Source organism: Giraffa tippelskirchi, chromosome 12, assembly GCF_054371585.1.
Source record: "Giraffa tippelskirchi isolate mGirTip1 chromosome 12, T2T-mGirTip1v1.2.pri, whole genome shotgun sequence".
In the NCBI taxonomy this organism is placed as follows: Eukaryota; Metazoa; Chordata; class Mammalia; order Artiodactyla; family Giraffidae; genus Giraffa; species Giraffa tippelskirchi.
The window spans coordinates 45,395,022-45,420,576 of record NC_137286.1 but is presented as its reverse complement, the minus strand read 5'-3'; the positions used below and the strand labels follow the sequence as shown (position 1 = coordinate 45,420,576).

At 51.7% G+C, this 25,555-nt stretch overlaps 3 protein-coding genes across 8 annotated transcripts in view; 2 read left to right on the top strand and 1 right to left on the bottom strand.

The window, feature by feature from the left end:
- The window catches only part of SEMA4B (semaphorin 4B), an 85,016-nt gene extending 75,420 nt beyond the window's left edge, over positions 1–9,596 (top strand). For 3 of the 5 annotated variants that reach the window (XM_081547018.1, XM_081547021.1, XM_081547020.1), the window contains 11 exons: positions 1,045–1,143; positions 1,832–1,943; positions 2,157–2,270; positions 2,399–2,550; positions 3,835–4,016; positions 4,125–4,275; positions 5,560–5,770; positions 5,857–5,972; positions 6,197–6,363; positions 8,255–8,334; positions 8,596–9,596. In XM_081547018.1, coding sequence (XP_081403144.1) covers positions 1,045–1,143; positions 1,832–1,943; positions 2,157–2,270; positions 2,399–2,550; positions 3,835–4,016; positions 4,125–4,275; positions 5,560–5,770; positions 5,857–5,972; positions 6,197–6,363; positions 8,255–8,334; positions 8,596–9,338 — 2,127 coding nt within the window. In that variant the 3' untranslated portion in view covers positions 9,339–9,596. The remainder of the gene's footprint in view (positions 1–1,044; positions 1,144–1,831; positions 1,944–2,156; positions 2,271–2,398; positions 2,551–3,834; positions 4,017–4,124; positions 4,276–5,559; positions 5,771–5,856; positions 5,973–6,196; positions 6,364–8,254; positions 8,335–8,595) is intronic. The other 2 variants (XM_081547017.1, XM_081547022.1) reach the window with 2 other exon arrangements.
- A 1,798-nt stretch (positions 9,597–11,394) lies between these two features.
- Positions 11,395–14,653, bottom strand: CIB1 (calcium and integrin binding 1). Of its 2 annotated transcripts, none has more exons than XR_014070479.1 (7): positions 14,413–14,653; positions 14,235–14,269; positions 13,098–13,206; positions 12,322–12,472; positions 12,067–12,185; positions 11,891–11,993; positions 11,395–11,648 (listed from the first exon to the last, which is right to left on the bottom strand). XR_014070479.1 is itself a non-coding variant. In XM_081547087.1 (7 exons), the coding sequence occupies exons 1-7, from the start codon at positions 14,461–14,463 to the stop codon at positions 11,627–11,629; spliced, it is 576 nt and encodes a 191-aa protein (XP_081403213.1). In that variant the 5' UTR covers positions 14,464–14,653; the 3' UTR covers positions 11,395–11,626. The 2 variants fall into 2 exon arrangements, 1 of the variants encoding a protein (XP_081403213.1); XM_081547087.1 differs by having other exon boundaries at positions 11,891–11,979.
- Positions 14,654–14,801: 148 nt separating this feature from the next.
- On the top strand, positions 14,802–24,355 carry GDPGP1 (GDP-D-glucose phosphorylase 1). The gene is made up of 3 exons (XM_081547053.1): positions 14,802–15,187; positions 21,492–21,548; positions 23,021–24,355. Exon 3 carries the CDS (start codon positions 23,030–23,032, stop codon positions 24,185–24,187), a length of 1,158 nt encoding a protein of 385 aa, XP_081403179.1. The 5' UTR covers positions 14,802–15,187; positions 21,492–21,548; positions 23,021–23,029; the 3' UTR covers positions 24,188–24,355.
- Positions 24,356–25,555: the final 1,200 nt, after the last annotated feature.

Below are 25,555 nucleotides of genomic sequence, written 5' to 3'. Positions count from 1 at the left end.
CCTTCTCTTGCCCTCAATCTTTCCCAGCACCAGGGTCTTTTTTCCAGTGAGTTGGCTCTTCACACCAGGTGACCAAAGTATTGGAGCTTCAGCTTCAGCATCAGTCCTTTCAGTGAATATTCAGGGTTGATTTCCTTTACGATTGACTGGTTTGATCTCCTGGTTATTATATCATTGTGAAAAAGAAGAAATCAGTCTTGTTTTAAGGGTGGTCAGGTTACACTTCCTTTAGAAAGAGACATTTGAGCCAAGATTAGAAGGAGGGGTGAGGGGGTTGACGTGGAGAAAGAACAGGACTGTGGATGTCACTCTGAGGGAGGTGTTTGGGGAACCACTGGCAGGCTGAGCAGCGCAGTGACGTGGTCTGATGTGGGTTTTCAGAAAGTTGCTCTAACCACCGTGGTGGGGAGCAGGCTCCTGGGGGCGAGGATGGAGGGAGACCAGTGAGGGGCAAGGGGATGGTGGCCCAGACCAGGGTTGGATCAACAAAGGGAGTGAGAAATCTCGGTCAGATCCCAGACATATCTTGAAGATGGAGCCACCAGGATTTCCTGATGGAAGAACTGGGGTGGGGGTAGTATAAGAGGGGGATCGAGGATGCTGTGAGGTTTGGGGCCTGAGAAGATGGGAGTTGGCATCTCTGAAAGTGGGGAGACCCCAGAGGAGGGAGTTTTGGGGGAACAGTCAGATGCTCAGGAGATGCCTGTTAGGACACCCTCTCAGAGGCAATCCGCGAGTCTGGAGTCCAGGGTTCAGGGCTGTGTGTTTCCTCCTGTTCTGGGCTCAACTTCCTCACCAGGTGGGGATAAGACAGCTCAAACGGGAGATGTTCTGTGCCTTCACCCCAGTCCGAAGTGAAGTTTCCCAATCACAGAGCTAGCTGAGCCCCAAGGTCCCCTCCTACACACACACACACATGCACACACACACTATGATCCTCCGCCTCCTCTGCTCCGGGAGGCGCTGCCCCGGGGTCTGGTGGGGAGGGCTTAGAGGCGCCCCCTGGTGGCCTGTCTGTGCCTGACAGCCTCCTCCCTCCTCCAGCGGGACTGCCAAAACTACATCAAGATCCTCCTGCCGCTCAACAGCAGCCACCTGATCACCTGCGGCACGGGGGCCTTCAGCCCCGTGTGCACCTACATTGTGAGTGCCCCTCTGCACCCCGGGCTGGTCCCTGGCTGGCCCAGGAAGTAGCCCACTTTCTGCTCCCAGGGAACTGGTCTGTAGCACTGACCCCTGATGAAGGGCAGGGCCCTGGTGGGAGGCTTCTGGGAGGCCAAGGGCCCTGGGAGCCCCGACCTTGGCCCAGCCCTGATGGGTGGGTCTCCCTGCAGGGGAGCGGGGAGAGGAGGACAGACCCATAGGATTCCCAGGGCACAAAGATCCTGGCTGACCCACGATCACACCCTCTCATTTCCTCCAGCTCTCTCTCACTTCCTCCTGCTCTCGCTCAGTCCCCGCCAGCCCACCTCGTCCACCCTCCTCATCACACGCACACCCTTGCGTTTCTGCCCTTTTGCACAACCTCACAGAGGGTGGCATTTTCAGGCCGTGGGTCAGAGCGGCCAGGTTCCGAGTCAGACGCTCCTGGGTTTGAACCACATCACTGCCCTTTCCTGGCTCATGCCACCTTTCTGAGCCCGCGCTCTGCCCCGTGGACCAGCCACTGAGAGGGGCTACGGCGAGGCGCTGCGGAGACTGTGCCCCAGGGACCGGGATGGGGAGGATGGCCCTCGGACCGCTGCCCTCGCTCTGAACACCTCCCTGATCTCCCTCCAAGCTCGCTCACTCCCCAGTGTGGCCCTGACCTCCCCACTCTGCTCCCCTGCAGGATGTGGAGAACTTCACGCTCGCACTGGACAAGTGGGGGAACGTCCTCCTGGAAGATGGCAAGGGCCGTTGTCCTTTTGACCCCAATTTCAACTCCACGGCCCTGGTGGTCGGTGAGTGGGGGGCAGGGGGTCCCGGGTGGTCGGTGCCATGCTGGTTCCCAGGGGTGCGGCAACTCCGGGCAGCCTTCAGTTTGGCTTTTCTTAGTTCTTATTCCCTCCTCTGTCCTCCTCAAGCAAGAAGGGCCGCACTCAGGTCACTGCGGGCCCTGAGTGGGAAGGGGCTGTGCCCAGGGCCCATTCCCATGGGAAATGTTCTCTTGGCAGATGGCGAGCTGTACACAGGAACAGTCACCAGCTTCCAGGGGAATGACCCAACCATCTCTAGGAGCCAAAGCCTCCGCCCCACCAAGACCGAGAGCTCCCTCAACTGGCTGCAAGGTGAAATCCTCCCGCCACCCACCCAGGGCCCCAGGGAGGGGGCCCTGTCCCCACAGCAGGGCCAGAGAGCAGAGTCTCGCCTGTCTGGGATCGCTGGGCTGACGGTGCTCCCCACCGGCCCCCCACAGACCCAGCGTTTGTGGCCTCAGCCTACATTCCCGAGAGCCTGGGCAGCTCAGAAGGGGATGACGACAAGATCTACTTCTTCTTCAGCGAGACTGGCCAGGAGTTGGAATTCTTTGAGAACACCATGGTGTCCCGCATCGCCCGTATCTGCAAGGTGAGGGGGCTGGGCCACCGCAGAGGCTCCATGTCTGTGGCCTTCTCCTGTCCTTCAGAAGAAATGGCTTGGCTACTGGCATTTCTCTTTTTTTCTTTTAATTTTTGGCTGAGCTACATCTTCATTGCTTCCTGTGCTCTTCTCTAGTTGCAGTGAGCCGGAGCTTTTTCTCTGGTTGTGATGCACGGGCCTTTCACTGCGGTGGCTTCTCTTGTTGCGGAGCCCAGGCCGTACTTGCAGCTCAGTAGCTGTGGTGCACAGGGTTAGTTTAGTTGCCCTGCAACATGTGAGATCTTCCTGGACCAGGAATCAAATCCGTGTCCCCTACATTGGCTGGCAGATTCATAACCACTGGACCACCAGAGAAGTCTTCTCTTCTTTTTAAGTTAAAATATCTGTTTTTTTCTTATTTAAAAAAATGTGAAAACATAGCAAAGTACACACAAAAATCACAAGATAAAGAGGCAGCTTGGTATGGTGATTAAGAGTGTCGATGCTGGAGCCCAGCTGCCTGGGTTCAAACCCTGCAGGTCATGTGAGTTCCTTACTGAGAAATCTATTTCAGTTCCCTCCTCTGTTCAGCATGTAGGGTGCTTAGAAATGTACTGAGCAGCCACTAGATAGTGACTGTTAGTGTTACAATCCCCTCATCCTTCCACAAGAAGTGACCACTGTTAACAATTTAGAACATTCCTTGCTAATCTTGATTCTTTTGCACATGTGTAAAGATGTATATATTTGTATTATGTAAAACCATGTGCAAACAAAGAGTTATACTGTAAGCAACTCTTTAGCCTCCCTTTCTGCTCAGCAGTAAATCGTGACATCTTTCTATGTTTGTAGACAGGCTTCCCTTCGTCCTTTTTTCTGGCTCCTTGCAGTTAGGGAAGCACTGTCATTTACCTAGCCAGCCTCCTGGCAAGGGGAAACTGAAGGCTGCCACTTCAAGTCTTTTTTTTTTTTTTAATTTAATGTTTATGTGAAATTTAGCTGGAGGCGCTCTCTTTCTCCATGTATGTACACACATACACACTTATGTTGGACATGGGATGCAACATGTGGGATCTTAGTTCCCTGATCAAGGATCAAACCAGCGTCCCCTGCACTGGAAGCATAGAGTCTTAACCACTGGACCACCAGGGAAGTCCCCTGTCTTCTTGATTTGAGATGAGCTCAGGCCTGGTGTTGTGTCTGTCAGGCCCTTCCTGGTGTCTGTCTCAGCCACCGCTGGGGAGGGGAAACGAGGAGCCGTCCCTGAGCCCAGCCCCTCTCTCCCTTGCGCAGGGCGACGAGGGGGGTGGGCGCGTCCTGCAGCAGCGTTGGACGTCCTTCCTGAAGGCACAGCTCGTGTGCCTGCGGCCTGACGACGGCTTCCCGTTCAACGTGCTACAGGACGTGTTCACGCTGACACCCCGCCCCGAGGACTGGCCGGACACCCTCTTCTATGGGGTCTTCACATCCCAGTGGTGCGCCCCCTGGGATCTAGCTGGGAATGGACCGGGTGAGGGGTGAGTGGCTGGCGTCACTATGAACCCCAAGGCTCCTGGGGCTCATTCAGCCAACTTCCTCGGTAGGAACAGGGGAACCACGGAGGGCTCTGCCGTCTGTGTCTTCACCATGAAGGACGTGCAGTCGACCTTCGACGGCTTCTACAAGGAGGTGAACCGCGAGACGCAGCAGTGGTACACAGTGACCCACCCAGTACCCTCGCCCCGGCCAGGCGCGGTGAGTGCTGTTTCCTGCCGCAGGGCATCCTGCTGGGAGGACGGGTCTACACCCCGTGCTGGGCTTGCCTGCTTTCTCTAAGTCTGTTGTCTCATCTTGAAAGTGGGGACAGATCCCAGGGCTGCTTGTCTTTCCAAGTTCGGCATGACCATGGACGTCAGGATGGGCGTCAGGTGGGATGGGCAGGGTTGTCCCATCAGAGAGCTGCCTACAGCGTGCCTCTCTCCCACTCCACCGTGAGCTCTTTGTTGAATGGCCGGCCATGGGCAAATGGTCCCCTCTTCTTTCCTCCCAGCCTCATGGGCTCCTCACGAAGCAGACCTTGAGACAAGGATGTGGGTGCTGGCAATTTCTAGGGGAGCTGCTCCCCGGAAGCAGCAAAGCGGGGACAGGATTGTGGAGGGAGGGGCGGAGCCAAGAAAGTGGGGTCGCCATGCTGCTCCTGCCGTGGGCCCCTGGAGCTGAGTCCCCGGGGCCCTGGGAGGCTACGTGGAGTTCATCTCAGCATTGTGCCACTAGGGTGTTTGTTACCAACTGCTGGGCCTCAGTGATTGAGGGTCAGTCTGGGATGTTAATCCCTGGAGCTGCTACAGAGAATGCCCCTGGGCAGAGAGAATCAGGAAGTCCTGTGCTGTCGCTCAGTCGAGTCCTGCTCTTTGTGACCCCATGGACTGTAGCCTGCCAGGCTCCTCTATCCATGAGGATTCTCCAGGCAAGAATACTGGAGTGGGTTACCATGCCCTCTTCCAGGGGATCTTCCCAACCCAAGGAATTGAACTGGAGTCTCCTGCTTTGCAGGGGGATTCTTTACTAGCTGAGCTACCAAGGGTGCCCAGGAAGCCTCTGGCAATATGGCAGACTAACTGCAGGTACCCTTGTGGCCCCTACACTAGGACACCTTGCTCAGCCAGGGCTTCTTGAGAAAGAAACTCTCTCACTTCCTGCTGAAAGGATGCTACAGGAGCAGGAAGTGGGGTCATGCCCAGGGGAGGGGGTGGGGGAAGGATGGGCAGGAAGGAGAGGTGGTTGGTGGGCAGAGAGGGAAACTTTGGCAGCCAGGGCCCATGGGTACCCCACATCCTGGGCTTTGCCCTTGGACCTGCAGATAAGCACGTTGGCTCCACAGAACTGGAGAGCCGTGCCATGGCCTGGCTTCTGAGTGTGGGGGAATCCCTGCTGTCCACTGGGGAGGCAGGGCTTGGCAATCCCGGCGGGATCTGTAGAACACCCATCCTGCTGGCCACCCCAGTGCTGCCCGTCTCAAGCCAGCGCCTTCTCCTTCAGTGCATCACCAATAGTGCCCGGGAGAGGAAGATCAACTCGTCGCTGCAGCTCCCCGACCGCGTGCTGAACTTCCTCAAGGACCACTTCCTGATGGACGGACAGGTCCGCAGCCGCATGCTGCTGCAGCAGCCCCAGGCCCGCTACCAGCGTGTGACCGTCCACCGTGTGCTTGCCCTGAACCGCACCTACGACGTCCTCTTCCTGGGCACTGGTGAGTGTCCACTGCAGGCGGGCTGGGGGTTGAGGGGGCACGGGCAGCAGGCTCCTCACAGGGCCTGAGCAATGTCCCTATCGCAGGTGATGGCAGGGTGCACAAGGTGGTGAGCGTGGGCACCGCGGTGCACATCATCGAAGAGCTCCAGGTCTTCCCGGCAGGACAGCCTGTGCGGAAGCTGCTCCTGGACGCTAACGGGGTGAGCAGAGGGGGGAGTCCGGGCAGTGGGCTTGGGGTGCCCTGCCCTCCTGCCCCAGCCGGGAGGAAAGATCCAGGCTCTGGGCATGAGCTGTCGGAATGTGGGGCCGGGGGGGGGGGCAGGTACGTGAGAAGCGGCTCCCAGGAGGTGGCTCTGTGGGGCGCTGGAGCCGGGTGTGGCTGTGGGAGCCGGGGCCTGCCTCCCATGCTGCATGTCTGTTGCAGGGATTGCTGTATGCTGCCTCACACTCGAGTGTAGTCAAGGTGCCCGTGGCCAACTGCAGCCTATACCAGAGCTGCGGGGACTGCCTCCTGGCCCGGGACCCCTACTGCGCTTGGAGCGGCTCGAGGTGTGCGTCCATCAACCTCTACCAGCCGGAGGTGGCCTCCAGGTGAGAGCTCATTTGGGCCCCTTCCCCTTGTCCCTCCTGGCGCACCCGCCTCCAAGTGCCTTTGCGTTAGACCCTGTGTGGAATCACCACACAGCCTCGTTTGTGTCCGCTCTCTAGACACTTTTTTTTTTTTTAGTAATTTATTTATTTTTGACTGTGCTGGGTCTTTGTTGCTACGCAGGCTCTGCTCTAGTTGTGGCGAGCGGGGCTGCTCTGTAATTGCCGTGAACAGGCTCCTCTTTGCAGTGGCTTCTCTTGCTGTGGAGCATGGGCTCTAGAGTGTGGGCTTCAGTAGGTGCAGCTCAGGCTCTAGAGCATAGGCTCAGGAGTTGTGGTGCACAGGTTGCTTCACAGCAGGTGAGATGTTCCTGGACCAGGGATTGAACCCGTTATCTCCTGCGTCGGCAGGTGGATTCTTCACCACTGAGCCACCAGGGAAGCCCTGGGCATAATTATTAATCAGCTCCCTTCCTGACTCTCAAAATAGTTGTAGTTCAGACAGTAAATTATGTTTGGCTTACCCATCTGTAAAGCAGGGACAGGATTTGGTAGTTAGTATGAAATGTCATAGCTGGGAAAAGATTTGCTGGAGAATGTGAACTGGCATGTGAATGTAGTTAAGTAACAGAAAATAAGGGCTCCATAACAGTCCATTAACAGACCCATTAAGGGACTTCCCTGGTGGTCCACCGTATAGAACTCTGCTCTTCCACGGCAGGGGACAAGGGTTTAGTCCCTGATCAGGAAACTAAGATCCCAAAAGTGGCATGGCCAAAAACAAACCAATTAAAAATTGTTTTCAAAATCACTTATTTTGTCTAAGAAAACTTAAACAATGGAGATAAGCACAAACAAAATAAAAATTTTACAACCTAGAGAGATTTAATATATATCCTCCCATGTTTTTCCACATATGTGTAATATAAACAAAAATACATTTTTTTTTAAATTAAAAAAAAAAGATTGTTTGGGCTGCAGTTGGTCTTTTATCTTTGTTGTGACATGTGGGATCTAGTTTCCAGACCAGGGATCAAGCCCAGGCCCCCTGCATTGGAAGCTCAGAGTCTTAACCACTGGACCACGACAGAAGTCCCAAATACATACATTTTAAGTAAAAATTGGATCTGTCCTATTTGTAGTGTCTGTACTTCACTCAAGGGCATACCTGTTTCCAGTTTTATATTTTAAAACATCACGTGTGTGTGTGTGTACACATATGTATACCTGAAGGGACACTCTTAAAAAATGCCATCATTATTGTTGAATTGCGTTTTTTTTTAATGATATTTTAGCTCCATAGTTTTGTTTTGTTTTTAATACTTACGTATTTATTTAGTTGTTCCAAGTCTTAGTTGCAGCATGTGGGATCTAGTTCCCTGACCAGGGATGGAACCCGGGCCCCCTACATTGGGAACTCGGACTCTTAGTCACTGGACCACCAGGGAAGCCTCTGATTGTGATTTTTGTAATGTTTTTAGCCTTTGTACTTGGTCGAGTTTTATGTTTTCCAAAATCAAATCAGTGCCTGTGCCTTGCTTTAAAAGAGACAAATATATGTTAATACATACAGATCTGGCTGTCCTTCCAGACGTTCTCTAGGGGCTCACTCTGCTTTTGTGATTGAGGAAGTATCACAGCAACTTTTATATGAAGTAAATACTGTGTAGACAGGGGAGATGCCAGCTCTGTCTACACAGAGCCTGTGGGCTGGGGAATCGCGAAGGGAGGCCGCCTTCCTTTCACCCCTGCCTTGGGCCTGGTGTTCCCTGAGCCCTTCCCCAGGCCGACGTCTGCAGGGCTGTGTGACAGAGTGTGCTGCACGGAGGAGGAGAGGGGCAGATGCAGGCTGGTGGGGTTTCCTGGCCCATCCCAGACTCTCTTTGGTCCCCAGGCCGTGGATCCAGGACATCGAGGGGGCGAATGCCAAGAACCTCTGCGGCCCTTCCAAGGCCCGGGCGTCTGTAGCAAAAGGTAAGATGCCCCACAGAAAGGTGGAGGAAAGGCAGGGGCCAAGTCTGCCTGGCAGGCTTCTGCAGCCACTGATGGGCATAAATGCCTTTCCTCACTTGCTCATCCCTCTGGCCCTGCAAGCAGGGCCCTGGCAAGCGAGACCCCCAGTCCCCAAAGTCCCTAAGCTGCCATCACAGCAATGAGGCACACAGTCTGGAGGAAGGTGGGTGAGCGGAGACGCTAGCCCCCCTTCACCGGGGACTGTGCCTCTTCTGCCTGCAGGTGAGAAGCCTTGTGAGCAGGTTCATTTCCAGCCCCACACAGTGAACACCTTGGCCTGCCCCCTCCTGTCCAACCTGGCAACCCGGCTCTGGCTGCACAATGGGGCCCCCATCAACGCTTCGGCATCCTGCCGCGTGCTGTCCACCGGGGACCTGCTGCTGGTGGGCAGCCAGCAGGAGCTGGGGCTGTTCCAGTGCTGGTCGCTGGAGGGGGGCATCCAGCAGCTGGAGGCCAGCTACTGCCCGAAGGTGGTGGAGGACGAGGTGGCCGGCCATGCGGACCGGAGCGGCAGTGTGCCCGTCATCATCAACACATCTCGGGTGAGTGCGCCAGCGGGCGGCAAGGCCAGCTGGGGCACAGACAAGTCCTACTGGACGGAGTTCCTGGTGATGTGCACGCTCTTCGTGTTCGCCATGGTGCTCCTCATCTTATTCTTCCTCTACCGGCATCGCGGCGGCATGAAGGTCTTCCTGAAGCAGGGGGAGTGTGCCAGCGTGCACCCCAAGACCCGCCCGGTGGTGCTGCCGCCTGAGACCCGGCCGCTCAACGGCGTGGGCCCCCCTAGCACCCTGCTCGATCACCAAGGCTACCAGGCCCTGTTGGACAGCTCCCCAGGGCCCCGCATCTTCACGGAGTCAGAGAAGAGGCCACTGAGTGTCCAGGACAGCTTCGTGGAGGTGTCCCCAGTGTGCCCCCGGCCCCGGGTCCGCCTGGGCTCTGCGATCCGGGACTCGGTAGTGTGAGAGCAGACTTCTGGAGGCGGCCTCCCTCTGGGGGCCCCGAGTGCTCAGAGCCGGTTGGCTGGACCTCTGCTCCTTGTGGAAGAAGCCGCCGTGTCTAGCCCTTGGGAGCGACAGAGCCCACTGCCAAGTAGCAAGGCCCCCCCACCCTCCACCCCAGTTGGCCATGTCCCTGTGGGTCCTGGTTGAAGATGGGGGCCTGCCCGAGTGAGCAGATGCTCCTTAAGTGAACTGAGCCCTTTGTTTAAAAACAATCGAAAATGTGAAACAGGAAAAGAGAGACAAGATGACGCCACACATGTGGCCAGCCCAGTGCCCAGCTCCCAGCTCCCAGACTGGAAGGACACATCCACAGTGGCTGTGTGAGAGAGCTGGAAATCGTGCACCAACTGGCCTCTTCCGCCTTCCCCTACTGTCACAGGCTGCCCCTGCTTGTGGTAGAGACAGGGTGCTAGCTTGGGCTCCAAGGGGTCCAGCCTCCCCAGCTGGCCAAGTCCTTGCAGCCATCATCCTGTCACCTCAGGGACCAGAGGGCCCCACTGGCCCCGCAGCCCTCCCGAGGCCCTGGGCTCAGACCCACCTCCTCCTGGACTTTTCCGGCCTGTATCAGGCTGTGGCAACATTAGAGAGACAGGGCAGCGCCAGCCCAGAAGAGAGTCTATGACAATGAACATCATCCCTTGGAATTCTAGGAAGACTGCTGCCTGCCTTCCTCCAGCCTACAAACCTGTGTCCCTTTTTTCCATACCTGCCCTGGCCTTCAAACCCAGCCCCCAATTCATCCCTACACCTTGCAACCTCCACTCTTAAGGGACAACTAAGCCCATGCACCACTGATAACTGCCCAGCACAGGGACCCTGAGTTTATGTGGATTTTATACATATATTTTTTTAAATAAAAATGCACTTTACTTTTTTTTTTTTTTAATAAAATCGAAAGAATTGAAATTGAATCCTGGGCCCCTCCTCTTAAAGGACTGTTGCTTTTTGAGGTTGGTCCGGTTCTCTGAGTTCTGGGAGGTTCTAGGCCGCCTCTTTCAGGTGCTAGTGGGCTAACGCCTGCCCAGCCTGGCTGACCACATCTCCCCGTGGAGCCAGGTTCTTTTTTTCTTATTTATTTTTGGCTATGCTAGGTCTTCGTTGCTGTACAGGCTTTTCTCTAGTTGTGGCAAGTGGGGGCTACTCTAGATGTGGTACGCCGGCTTCTCACTGCGGTGACTTCTCTTGTTGCAGAGCATGGGCTCTAGGGCTCGTGGTCATGGGCTTCAGTAGTTGTGGCGTGTGGGCGCTAGAGCACGGGCTCAGGAGTTGTGGTGCATGGGCTTAGTTGCTCCGCATCATGTGGGATCTTCCAGGATCAGGAATTGAACCCATGTCTCCTGCATTGGCAGGCAGATTCTTTACCACTGAGCCACCAGGGAAGCCCGAGCCAGGTTCATAAAGTGGGTAGGGGAGAGGATTTGTTTACTTCAGTTCCTTTACTCTGCACCCCTGGTTCAGTTCAGGCATGGGGAGCAGGGGAAAAGGTCTTGGCTTTTCTTGTTTTGACTTGAAAAGCATTTTTATTTTTCAAATGATCATACAGTGAAACTTACTTTTTTCTTTTAGTGCAGTTCTATGAGTTTTAACACATGTAGAAGTTCATGTACCCACCACCACTATCAGGATACAAAGAGTTCCACCCCTCGTGCTCCCTTTCATATCACCTCACAGGAGGGTGGGACGGGCAGATACAGCCTGACTTCCTGCTGTCCCCTTCTTTGTGTGCACGCTTAGTTGCTCAGTCGTGTCCAACTCTGTGATCCCATGGGCCATAATCCACCAGGCTCCTCTGGCCATGGGATTCTGCAGGCAAGAATACTGCAGTGGGTTGGTTGCCATTTCCTACTCCAGGGGATCTTCCTGACCCAAGGATTGAACCTGGGTCTCCTGCATTACACGCAGATTCTTTATGAGCCATCAGCCATCCCCTTCTTTAAGTCCTACTTATCCCCAGGGTGACCGAGGGCTCATAAAAGTCCACTCCTTCACACTAGTAATTCTAGTGTTGCACAAAGGCTCAAAACTTCTAAACCTTTATTATTGATTAGTAGAAACACAAATAGAGCGATGACAGTGAGCAGGGGAAAGGCCCTGATGTGGAGGGCCCTCCACAGCCCCGGGCAAGACTGCGCAGTGCCAGCTCCAGGCTGGGCCAGCTTGGCCGGCGCTGACAACACGGGGTAACCATGACCACAGTTCAGCAGTGGACATTCTTCAACAGGGTGCTGGTACACACGCTGTGGCTTCTGTCACAGGACAATCTTAAAGGAACTGAACAAGAGAAGAGTGTTTTGGGGCTTTCTGCTGGAAGAGGAGGGTAGGGACTAAACCCTAAGTTTACCCCTCTACCAAGACCCCTTGGAGTGGGCTGTGTCCCACATGTGTGAGTCCCCTTTAGAAGAAGAGCTACTCTAATATATTCAGAGAAAGCAGGAGACCTTTTCCTACCCCAGGGACCGCCTCCAGAAATAACATCCCAGACCCGGTGCAGCAGGTGAGGACCACAGTCATACCTGGCAAAATCTGGCGAGCGGGAGATGACATGCTGGAACTCGGAGAGGTTGATGGTCCCATCCCTATCAATGTCGGATTCCTCTAGGATCTGGAAAGGGGAAGCTTCAAGGCCAAAGCCCAAGGCTTTCCCCCCTGTTCCCCGGCCCGGCCCAGCCCACCCCACCCCACGGCTCACGTTGTCGATGAGTTGCTTCATCTCTGAATCACTGAGCCGTGTGTCTTCGCTCTCTCCTGTGAGGCAGTTCACGAGCTGGCTCAGGTCTTCTCTGTTCAAGGTTCCATCATCATCAAAGTCTAGAAAGCAGACACAGGAAGCCCAAAAGGAGATGGTCAGGATAAGCGTCCAGCTCGTGACTCCCTGAGCTCTCAGGCATCTCCACAAAGACCACGTCGGAGGGACTGGTGTTCCACCCGGCCCCCTGCTCCTTACCAAAGATGCGGAAGGCATAGTGGGACTTGATGTCTGGGGTGGCTGTGTCGCTGAACACACTGAGGAGGTCCAAGAAGTCCTCGAAGCTCAGGCTGTCTCTGCTCGGGGAAGTGGAGAAGACCTTGCAGATTCGCTCCTTGAAGGGGTTGGCCTAAGCAAGAAAGCCTTCTGTGAATGCCACACACGAAGCAGCCCCGATCACACATTCAAACGCCACCGGGAAACTGGAGGGAGCAGTTCAGCCTCTCAGGGGAGAACATCACCAGTTTGGGGCCAGCATAGAAGTCAGGAGGGCCCATGACCCCACTGGGTAAGAGACAGGGATGGCTTTTTGGGCATCAGAGCTTAACCTAAAGGCAGGCCTGGGAGCAGAGAAGGAAGGAAGAGGGAGGCATTCTAAGCAAAGAGAACAAGATGAGCTGGTTATTTTAAAACACAAATATTGAACTGAGCAATTACTGTGTTACAGGCACTAGGCCGGGGCCTTTGCATAGAAATTTTCACAGCCGCCCTATGGAGAGGCAGTCAGCCTCTGGAATTTTAATAAGGTAATTCAACTCTTACAGGACAAAACTTTGAACCTCCAAGAAATATGTCTGAGGATCCCAGTGTGCAAGACATCCATCCTTCTATGACTATATGACTCCCCCGGATGACCTTCATAAACCACCCAGGAACTTAGGGTGAAACAGAGAGAAGACTAGAATGGGGAGCAGTGACCATGTGACCTCAGAAGGAGTAGCAGAGGGAGGTGGGGGGGGCGGGGCGGCTGGCACCTTGAGCTCTGGAAGGCTGAGGATCTGCTCCAAGGACACTCGAGCCTGCAATGACTCCTCCACACTCCGGTGCTCCTGGGGAAGCAGCTCACAGAACCGTCTGTGGGCTCTGGCAGGAGGAGAACCTGTTAGTGTGCTTTCCTAAATGTATCACATCCCCCCTCCTGGCCTTGAATACCCATCATGAACCAGCTGAGGAGCTAAGCCCTCAGGACTTCTAAGGCAAGAGGAGATACATCACAAGACATTACAGGCAGTCTGGGAGTCCATCCTTGCGGGTTTACTGTGGGACCCCATGTCCCAGGCACTGTGCTTGGCCCTGATTCTAGACTCCCCCAGGTTTGGAGAGGTCCGGGAAGGGGCCAGAAGTTGGCCTTAAAAAAGAGCAAGCGAAAAAGAGCTAAACTGAAATCTCATTTCATTTCAGGAATCTCCCGCTGCTCCTCAAAGCAGCTGCCCTGAACTTTCTCCCCCTTAGGCCCCACCTCATTCCCACTGGGATTATTTTTTGCCAAGAGAAGCCTAGGAACCTTCTTGCTCAGGTGTGCGGCCACATAAAGCTGGCTAGGAAGGGGGTTCCAGCCCCAGTTCAAATCCTCTTACTCAAGAATGTCGTCTTAGGCAAGTTATCCGACTGTTTCACTGTCCCCATACCTCCCTCGTGAGGGTTACATAGGAAACGTAGACAGCCTTTTAGCAGAGCATGGGAAGTGCTCAGTTAGCGTTAACGGTTACGGTAGTATTCAGGTAAAGGAGGAGCCAGAGGGCTCCCCAAGGCTTCTCTGGCTTTGCCAGCAGACAAAGCAGCCCATAACTACGGCAGTCCCTGCCGGATTGGGACAGGAAGTTCCGTTTTGCAGAAGTCAGGGAAGCCGGGTCAAAAAGCACTCAACTCCGGCTAGAGGCTGCTCCGCGGTGCACCAATGGGACCGCCGGAGCGAGATGGGAGGGCGTGCCGGTAAGAGGCCACAGCCGAGGGCCCGGGGCCCCGGCCTCCAGTTCCGGCTAGACTGCTGGCCTCAGGCAGGCCCCTCCCTCTGGCGGGGCTTCGGTTTGCCCATCAGTAAGACAGACCCTCCCCCGCTCCCGAAGCCGTTCCGAGAGCATCCCGGAGGTGAGATTCGAAACAGCACTTACAGAAGGATCTCCTGTTTGGTCAGGAACGTCAAGTCCTGGAAGGCAAAACGAGAGAGGAGGGTCAGCAGGCCGCCCGGGGCCAGAGGCCGCGCCCACCCGCCCGGCGGCGGCTCGGGGACCGTCCTCTCCCGAGCGCAGGACCGCGCGCAAACTCCCTAGGGACCGGCGTCTCGCGCACCTGGTACTCGGCCAGCAGCTCCTTGGACAGACGACTGCCCGAACCCCCCATCGCTACCGCTCGCGCACAGCTCCGCCAACTTGTCTCGGGACGCTGGCAACTTTCTCACTTCCGCCCTCGGGCCGCGTCACCACCCGGTGCCCGCGGCAACCGCTCCTGGGGCCACCGCCCCCCGGGCCCGCCCCCTCCTTAAGGCTCCCAGGCGCTCCCAGCCCGGTTCGGTCGGTTGGCTCCCGGCTTCGGGCGGTCCCTGGCGAGCTGGAGGCGGGGCCCGGGGCGGGGCCGGACGCTCCGGGGCGGGGCCCAGGCCTCACGGCCCCGCCTCCAGGATGGGCGGGCCGGGCCGGGCCGTCTTCGCGCGCTGGCGTGCAGGCCGCGCATGCGTTGAGGGCGCCACGACCCGGCAATGGCCCCGGTAGGAGTTTGGGGGAAGTCGCGCAGTGCGTCAGCCTCACCTGCAGTAGGTGCCGGGGGTAGCGACCGTGGCGGCCTTGCGCGGAGTCTGGTAAAGAGCATCGGGGGAGTGTTTGGAGCCGGGGTAACCGAGAAACCTCGTGGCTCGCTGAGTGGCCCCTGGCGGTCGGCTGCCCCCTCAGCCCAGCGAGGGCTTTTACACCCGGACGTTGCCATTCGTCACCTGCCATACTAGTTGCAACCCTCATGCCACGTCTGCAGAAATAACCATAACCTTGTTGCCTGCTGAGGCTGTTTATTGAGGGCCCACTGAGTCCCAAGCGCTGTGCATAATTAGCTTCAGTTCTTACATCTCTGCAAGGTGAGTTACCGTTTTCCAAAGGGGAAAATACAAAGGCTCACTGGAGTTCAGTGACTTGTCTGTGTGTGTGTATGTGTGTGCTTGGTCTTGTCCGACTCTTTGCGGCCCCATGGACTGTAGCTTGCCAGGCTCCTCTGTCCATGGGGATTCTCCAGGCAAGAATACTGGAGTGGGTTACCATACCCTCCTCCCGGAGATCTTCCAACTCAGGTATGGAACCCACCAAGTCTAGAGACTTGTCTGGACTCGAGCTTTTAAAAAGCGGTCGTTCCATTCTAGGGCTCTTTGCAAGGATCCCCACTGCTGTACTTCTCTCCCCAGCCTGCATGCTGCCCTGTGACCTGCTCCCAGACTGCATGCTGGGGGAGTAGGAATTGAAGCTGAACTATTTGCTCTTGTCCCCTCTCAAGCCCTAGGACAACGCTTGACACATGCATGGTACTATCTCAGTTTGTATTGGATGCATGCATGAATGAGTATTCCAAAAGGTAGGGGTTACAGGCTACTGAATGGAGGCAGTGAGATTCATTATTTTTTATTGTTGTTTTCTACTTTAATAAAAGGTACAACAGACAAAATGTAGTTCTTGATTCTTTTAATTCATTCCACTAGCTGATCTTTGTAAAGTCTAAATATGAATATGTCAGTCTGTTTAAAACCATTAAGAAGTTAAATACCCAAACCAACCCCTTGTAATTCGACTTCAACCTCTCTTTCTCTGCCAGTCTCCTCAGGCTCTCTGGGTTTCAGCCACTATGGGTTCTCCATTCCTCTTCCATCTTATCCTTATCTTCCATCTTATCCTTATCCTTATTCCTTCCATCCTTACCCTTCCCTGATTTCCTAGACTAGATTAAGAATCTTGCTTACACTCACAGAGGGATCTAGTGCTTTCCTTGACAGCGTCTGTCATGTTTGCCATCTATATTTACATGTGTGATGATTGGATTAATGTCTTTTTCTCCTGCTAGACTGCAAGCTCCATGAGGAGCAGTGGGAATCATGATTTTCAGACACTAGGTGTGGCGGTTGTTGAGTAAAGGCTTTTGCTGAGTAACTAATTTTCCCAGCACTCAATAATGATAAGGAGAAGGCAATGGCAACCCACTCCAGTACTCTTGCCTGGAAAATCCCATGGACAGGGGAGCCTGGTGGGCTACAGTGCATGGGGTTGCGAAGAGTCGGACACGACTGAGCAACTTCACTTTCACTTTTCACTTTCGTGCATTGGAGAAGGAAATGGCAACCCATTCCAGTATTCTTGCCTGGAGAATCCCAGGGACAGAGGAGCCTAGTGGGCTGCCACCTATGGGGTCGCACAGAGTCAGACACCACTGACCCGACATAGCAGCAGCAGCAATAATGATAAGGTGATCATCGGAGAATGACTTAGTAAGACTCTGTATCAATCTGTGAGTCCCACCACTGTGGAAATATTACCTTCCAGAAAGTAGAGGCTACAGAGCAGTGGGAACACCAAAGCCAGTCAAAGCAACTGGAGTGTAGTCTCTTGACAATAGACTCCTGTCCAAGAAAGAGTTGGTCTTCGGTTAATAAAAGACAACGAACAAGAATCCGCCTGCAGTGAAGGAGACCCCGGTTTGATTCATGCGTCATAAAATCCCCCAGAGAAGGGATAGGCTACTCACTCCAGTATTCTTGGGCTTCCCTGGTGACTCAGCTAGTAAAGAATCCGCCTGCAAGGCAGGAGACCTGGGTTCGAGCCCTGGGTTGGAAAGATCCCCTGGAGAAGGGAACGGCTACCCCCTCCAGTATTCTGGCCTGGAGAATTCCATGGACTGTATAGCCCGTGGGGTTGCAAGTCGAACACGACTGAGCAACTTTCACTTTCTTTCAATGAACAAGAAGCTGTCATGGTGTCTCCTGTGCTAGGCTAAGGAGACAGAGCACCAACCAGTGAGTGCACATCCTTGGACTTCAGGGTGAGACTGCGTCTTTTCATGGTGAAAGTGTGGGACTTGGCTCTGCCCTGCCATAGTGGCCACTGTGATATAGATTGCTCAGCCACCTCACTTGACTTTGAACCCTTCTTCGTTGAACAATCTTTTGATTATAATTTTGCTTCCTGGTAAATTTTTGTACGGAGGAAGGCCTATAGCGACCAGCCACCAAGAACATTTTGTGCTCTTTGCTATGTTTCTCATTATAAATTATTAAGTCAGCATTCTGAGTCATCTAGCAGTCCCTGGTGAGCTTGGTTAACATATTGTCCTTCCTGTGTTCAATGAACTCTTGATAACAGTGATAAAACTGAGTAGCTGATTTAAAAATAGCTCCTAGTGTTTGTTTTCCAAGACATTTCTTTCCCTGCTTGTCATATTATTTGCCTCTTCCTCTTTCCTTTGAGACATTAGATGGTGTGGCCACCAAGGTGTGTCTGAGGTAGTGGTGGTTTAGTTGCTAAGTCAGGTCTGACTCTTTGTGACCCCACGAACTGTAGTCTGCCAGGCTCCTCTATCCATGGGATATCCCAGGCAAGAATACTGGAGTGGGGTGCTATTTCCTTCAGGGGATCTTTCTGACCCAGGGATCAAACCTTGGTTTCCTGCTTGCTTCCCTAAGCCCCCAGGGAAGCCCATGTTTGATCTGAGACTTAAATGAGACAGGCATGTGAAGACAATCTGGGAGAAGGGTATTTTAGACTGACAGAACAGAAAGAACCAAAGCCTTGAGCAGGAACAGTTTTAGGAAGAGTGAGGAGCAGAGTAGGCAGGGGGAAGAGTGGTCTAAGAGGAGGTGAGGGGGAGGCACAGCTAAGCCTTGAGAGCCCAGAGCCCATGGTGCGGAAATGGGTTTTGTTCTAGGGGCTCAAGATGACATCATCCCTAGTGAATGGAAGAGTCAGAATTCAAACATCTTGTCAGCCTCCAAAATCAGATCTCTCACCTTCCTGCCAGGATGATAGCCACCACACAGGCTTGTTGTGAGGGTCACCTGAGTAAACTTGGAAAGCCCCCAGTCCATGCCTGGCATCATAGAGACATGGGACCTGTGTTCCCTTCCTCCTGGTTTTCCTGTGAAGGTTCAGTCCTGTCACATGGTCACTATGATTTATTATTCTCAAGTATTCCTCTTTATTTCTAGGTATTGTTTTTTGCCTCTTAGTTCACTTGAATATCTTCCCTGGTGGCTCAGATGGTAAAGAGTCTGCCTGCAGTGTGGGAGACCCAGGTTCCATCCCTGGGTTGGGAAGATCCCCTGGAGAAGGAAATGGAAACCCACTCCCATTTTCTTGCCTGGAGAATCCCAAGGACTGAGGGTCCTGGTGGGTTACAGTCCACGGGGTCGCAAAGAGTCAAGCACGACTGAGCGACTTCAGTTCTTTCTATTCTTTTACTTGAATATCAGTACAGCCATACCCACTTTCTATTGATTCTGTTGACTGATATGTCTTTACTCATATTTTTAGTCTTTTGGTACCATCTTGGCCCTGGGTCCTTGGTCCTAGCCCCTGGGTCTTAATGTTATTTTAAATTTCTGCCTAGCCCAGACTTCAACCTTGACCTCCAGGTTTGACTGTCCAGCTGCCTACACCACTTCTCTTGAATGCCCAGGCGACATCTCAAACTCAATAATGAAAATTGAACTCTTGATCTCTCCCTTCCTCTAGTCACCTATTCCTGCCCGCACCCCGTCTCCACCCTCTCCATCTCTGTAAATGCCACTGCAGGGCCTGGTTCCTGAAGCTGAGTCACTCCCAGTTCTTCCTTTTCCCTCAATCTCCATAGTCAGCATGTCAGCAGGCCCTGCTGGTTCTGTCTTTAAAACCATGACCCATATCCCCAACTCCTCCTAACTCTGTTGCCATCTATGTTGTCCAGTCACCTCACTGCTCACCTGGCCACCAGAGTGACCTCCAAAGTGGTCTCTGCTTCCCCTTTGCTCCCCTACAATCCATTTTCCACATAACAGTTAGAAAAAAGTTTATAAAATATCAAACAGTCCTGGACTTCCTGGGTTCAATCTTTGGGCAGAGAAGTTCCACATGCTGTGTGGTGTGGCCAGAAAAATAAAATACCAGATGATCCTTATGTTTAGAACCTACCAGTGATGTCTTACTCCATTTAGAATAGAATCCAAGTTCCTGTCCATGATGCATAAGGCCCTGCAGCTAATCTGGCCTCCGCTTTCCTCTCCAGCTTCACTGGTGGGTGGTGGCGGGGGGAGTCCTCTCCCCTTTGTCGGCCATACCCCAGTAACATTGCCTCTTTTCTGTTCCTAGAACAGGCCAACCATCTGCCTACAAGACTCGTGGCCTTGGACTTCTGGTTTCTTTTGCCTGGAGTACACTCAGCTCTTCATTGTAGGCCTCTTCTTATCCCTCCTGTCTTAGCTCAGCTATCACATCCCTCTTGTAGAAGTGGGATGCCCTGATCCCACTGCTTAGTCACCCCCTATTTTATGACTTGTTTCCCACAAAATGCTGTCACCACGGGTAGTGTTTTCCTTTAGCTTATCATCTAACTTCATCCCAGGATGTAAGTTCCATAAGGATATAGACTTGGTTCTCCTTATTTGCTACCATGTCTTCATTGCCTCATACACAGCAGTTACTTCCTAAGTACTTCAATTTTGTGGCTCAACAGAACATAGACCAGGGTGCACAGAAGAGGTGGCCCTAGAATGTCAACAGTGAGGTTGAAGTGGATTGATTCTCAATGAATGAATGAGAGACACCTAAGTGAATGTTGTTGAGTCACTCAGTCGTGTCCAACTCTTTGCGACCCTGTGGACTGCAGCATGCCAGGCTTCCCTGTCCTTCACTATCTCCTTCAGTTTTTTTAAATGCATGTCCATTGAGTCAGTGATGCCATCCTACTTAGGTTTAATTCAGCAAATTGTTGGATTTCTTAAATCTATTTTGAGAATCACTAAAATTGTTTTGAATTGTGGCAAAATACACATAACATGAAATTTACCATCTTGACATTTTAAAAATTGGGTTAAAAAAATGTAACATAAACTTTAAAACCTTAACCATTACCAAGTATACAGTTCAGTAGTGTTAAGTATATTCACATTATTTGGTAGCCCAGTCTCCAGAACTTTTTTCTTCTTGCAAAACTGAAACTCTGTGCCTATTCAATAACAGTTTCTCATTTCCCCCTCCCCCCAACCCTTGGGAACCACCATTCTACTTTCTGTCTCTATGAATTTGAGCTTTTTTTTTTAAGTTAATTTACTTATTTGGTTGCACTGGGTCTTAGTTGTGGCATGTGGGATCTAGTTCCCCAACCAGGGATCCAGCCTGGGCATCCTGTATTGGGAGCGCAATGTTGCAGCCACTGGACCACCAGGGAAGTCCCAGAATTTGAGCATTTTAGGTGCCTTATATAAGTGAAATCATAAAAAACTTGTCCTTTGGTGATTGGCTTATTTCAGTTAGCATAAAGTCCTCAAGGTTCATCCATGTTGTAGCCTATGTTGGCATTGCCTTCTCTTTAAGGCTGAATAACATTCCATTGCCTGTATAGGCCACCTCTTGTTTATCCATTTATCTATTGATGGATACTTAAGTTGCTTCCACCTCTTGGCTACTGTGAATAATACCGCTATGAACACAGTTGTATAAATACCTCTTTGAGACCCTGCTTTCAGTTCTTTTGGATATACCCCCCGGAAGTGGAACTGCTGCATCACATAGTAATTTTATTTTTTTGAGGACCTGCTCTACTGTTTTCCATAGCAACTGTATCACTTTACACTCCCACCAGTAGTGCCTAAGGGGTCCAATTTCTGCATATCCTTGCCAACACCTGTTATTTTCTGTTTTTGATAGTAGCCATCCTAAAGAATGTCAAGTGGTATCTTATTGTGATTTTGATTTCATTTCCCTAATTAGTGATGTTGAGCATCTTTTCATATGTTTGTTGGCCATTTGTATATCTTTGGAGAAGTGTCCTAGACTCATTTTTAAGAGTCTCATTTCAAGACTCTATATTTTACTTATGCTTAGTAAATTATGCATAAATCAGCATAAATTTTTATGCTTAGTAAATTAAGTATAAAATTTAAGCTCAAGTTTTTTTAAAAAATGTTTATTGTGGTAAAAAATGCAAAAGTTTTACCATCTTAACCATCTCTAAGTGTACAGTTCAGTAGTGTTATCATCTTAACCATCTCTGAGCATACAGTTTAGTAGTATTAAGTATATTCACATTATTGTGTTGCCAATCTCTGGAATATTTTCACCTTACAAAACTGAAACTCTATACCCATTAAACTCAGCTTGATTTTTAACAAAACATTGTTTTGTATGTTTTTCTGTTTTATTAATGTAAAGTTTCTGGACCAGCAGAGCTGAGGGTACCCAGGCTTGTGCTGAGGCAACTCTTCTGAGGTAAGCTTCCTTCTGCTGTCCCCTCTGGGCCAACAGCAGGGGACACCTTGGGTCCCCTGGGCTTCAGGGACCCAGTGGAGATGAAGACTGGCACCTATTTCCACCTTAAAGGATTGGCCCTGGGCACTTACGATTGGCCATCCTTACCCAAGTGGTTGTATGCATGGCCATTTGGAATTACTACACAACAGTGGAAAAGCTGTTCCCATAAAAGGAGTAGTAAGCTTTGAAGCCATGGCCACTCTCAGGCACTGGAACACTGGTGCAGTTTTCTGGAGGGCAGTTTGCCAGACTATATATTGAAAGCCTGAGCCATGAGCCTCTTCTGAACCTGTGGTAAACTAAGATTTTATTTTAAATGAAAATAAAAGCATCTGCAAAGATAGATAGGATGTCTATCACAACGTTGTATATGATAGTAAGAAGTCAGAAAAACCTAAATATACAACAGTTAAAGATCAGTTAAAAAAAAAAACAAGTTCCAGGACTTCCCTGGTAGTCCAGTGGTTAAGACTCTGTGCTCCCAATGCAGGGGGCATGGGTTTGGTCCCTGGTTGGGGAACTAAGATCCTGCATGCCTCATGGCATGGCCAAAAAAAAAAATCAAGATCTATCTATATATGAATATGAGGCTACATATATAAATTGTGATTTTTCCCTGGGCATTGGAATAAGTGTTATAATTTATCTGTATTTCTTTTCTCCATTAAGAAAGTTTATGTGTAATTTTTAGAAAGAGAAAGAATTTGATTTATATCTTTAATTCAGCAAAAACGTATGCTAACCTGCAGGTGATGGAATTATGAGTGATTTCTGTGTTTTCAAAATATTTTACCAAAAGCATATATTACTTTTGTAATCAGAACAAAGAGTAAAGTTTATTTAAAAATAAAAATAGGGGAGTTCCCTGGTGGGCTAGTGGTTAGGGATTCTGGGCTTTCACTGCCGTGGCCCAGGTTCAATCCCTGCTCGAGGAACTGATCCTGCAAGATGAGTGGCGCAGCCAAATAAATTAATAAATAATACAAATAAAAACCTCACATGCCGCAACTAAAGACCCCGCATGCCACAACTAAGATGGAAGACCACTTGTGCCGCAACTAGGACCCCACACAGTCAAATAAGTAAATGAAAATACTTTGTGTGTGTGTGTGTTAGTTGCTCAGTTGTGTCCGACTCTGCGACCCCATGGACTGTAGCCCACCAGACTCTCCTGTCCCTGTAATTCTCAGGCAAGAATACTGGAGTGGGTTGCCATTTCCTTCTCCAAGATATCTTCCTGCCCTAGGGATGGAACCCAGGTTTCCTACATTGCAGGCAGATTCTCTACCATCTGAGCCACCAGGGAAACCCCCAAAAAATATTAAAAAAAATAAAAATACATAAGTAAAATGTAATGAGTTTATTATTAAAAAATAAAATCTTTAGAAATGGGATGGCATCATGTATTTTTCACCTTATGATTGTTTCAGGTCAGCCCCATGGCTATTCCACATGCTTCAAATGAAACTTCCTATTTGCTGCCCCCAAACAAGGAGGACTGGGAAGGGCATGGCATTCCTGACTTTGTCTATGGGCAGGAGGAACTCGTGATGGAAGGGGTTCAGTGGCCAAGGGGTGCGCTTAGCCTCCTGAACACGCCACCACTGTCTCACTTTGACTCTGCCCTCTGCTCGGCCTGGAGGCAGCGGATGGAGCTGGGGCTGTTCCGCTACCCACTAGGGGCGCTGCCGACCCAAACCCTCCCTGGGACCGTGGGTTTTGTGGCTCAGCTGAACGTGGAGCGAGGTGTGCAGAGAAGGCGCCCCCAGAACATAAAGAGCGTGAGGCAGGAGTTTGACCCTGAACAGTTTAACTTCAACCAGATCCGGCCAGGAGAGGTCCTTTTCCGTCTGCACCGGAAGCGGGATTGCCCCAGCACGGTCCAGCAAGAGGACATTCTGGTGGTGATCAACGTCAGCCCCTTGGAGTGGGGCCACGTGCTGCTGGTGCCCGAACCCACCCGAGGGCTCCCCCAGCGCCTGCTGCCCGGGGCACTGCGGGCCGGGGTCGAGGCTGTGCTGCTGAGCTCACACCCAGGCTTCCGCGTGGGCTTCAACAGCCTGGGCGGCCTGGCCTCGGTGAACCACCTCCACCTGCATGGCTACTACCTGGCCCACCGGCTGCCCGTGGAGGGGGCCCCCAGCGAACCCCTGGACCCTCGGGGCCATCTGCATGTGCTCCAGGCGCTCCCAGCTCCAGGCTTCCTCTTTTATACCAGTAGGCCAGGGCCTGACTTGGAAGCCTTGATAAGCAGGGTGTGTCGGGCCACTGACTACCTGACTGACTGTGAGATTGCACATAACTTGTTTGTCACCCGGGGGGCCCCGCCTGGAAAGACATCATCTTCCTCAGCCCTCTCGGGAGTCCGAGTCATTCTGTGGCCCCGGAAGCCCAGCTTTGGGACAAAGGAAGGTGAGGCATTCAACGTTGCCCTCTGTGAGCTGGCTGGGCACCTCCCAGTCAAAACGGCCCAGGACTTCAGCAGCCTGACCGAGGCGGCGGCTCTGGCCCTCATCAGAGAATGTCTGCTGCCCCCAGCCCAGGCAGAAGACGTGCAGGCAGCGCTGGTGGCCTTGATAGCCCAGGAGGAACAGTAATCCTCCCAGCCGTATTTATTCTAACTGGTCCAGAGAACTGTCCATCATGGTGCTGTGGGCGCATTCATGAATGCCTTCTCACCAGTTTCAGCATAAGGGGAGGGATAAAGAGCTGGTAAGTGGTCTCTGTAAAGAGGGAGATCATTGGAATAAATGGCATGAATGAGCCCTCTTGGATGTATCTGCCGCTTTTCACCTTGCTTCTTGGACAAGCCCCAGGGATGTCAAACCTGTTACTAAGAAGGGAGTGTGTGCAGGAGTTACACGCTCCTGACTCTATATGCTGACTTTTCTTGAAGTGTTAGCAAAGTGATAGTTTATCACTTGTTCTGTTCTTGCCTCTGCTGGTTCTCCCTCTGCCCACCACTGAGTTGTATTTCTTCATTCTGCACTTGCATTAGTCCCCACGATCCATATACTGTATTTGTAGGACATATTTTTCCTACCTGGACACCTCGAATTTTCCTCCAGCCCCAATGCTGAGCTAAGTGTTTTTCACATACATTATTTCGTGTAAGAACAAGGTGTCCTCACAACTTGAGCGTTGCAGGTCCTTTTAATAGCTGCATTTAATAGATGAAGAGATGGAGGCTGACAGAAGTTTAGTAACCCATCCAAGGTCAGGTAGCTCAAAAGTAGTGGAGTCAGGACAGCAATACAGGTAGTCAAGACACCATGAAGTTGAGCTGGGGCTGTGCACCTGTGACCATCATGTTAATAACGTCTCCTTGAGATGAGGCAGAATACGCATCACAACCCATTTCATAAGAAAGTTTAACCTTGAAATTCCTCTGAACATTTTGGTCACCCTCAATGTGCCTGTTTTTGGCAATTGCAGTAATTTTAGCTTAATGCCTCTCTCTGCAAGCCTTTGCAAATACAGGCTCCAGAAACATCACTTTATTTTGCTTGCTTACTCTCTGAAGGAAGTGCAGCGACCATTATAGCAAAGTGGACTTTGAGTGCCTAAGGTGGTAAGTCCAAAAACCTGGATTTCTCCAGCCTTTCCTTAGGACTGATATTCAGAGGAAAGCCTTCTTCTGGCTCCAAATAAACCTTTACACAAAAATTAAAAGATAGGATTTCTTTATGGTGGTACTTCTTAGCCGTGTACTTTGTGAACTGTCAAGAAAGGGATTTATGGATGCTTTTTCTAAGCTTAAATATGGAACATTTAGGAGCTGCTTTGTACCCAGGGCCCTGGGCTTTGAGCACAGTAGGAAGGTAAGAAGGGGTGATCAAGCTCAGGGCCTCTCCACTTCTTTGCTTGCTTTTTGTTTGTATGTTTCTTGCTTTTTGATGGAGGGTCTCTTGTCCTAAGGGGTGTTGGACTTGAGCTAATGGGAAACCTTGAAGAGTTTTAAATTG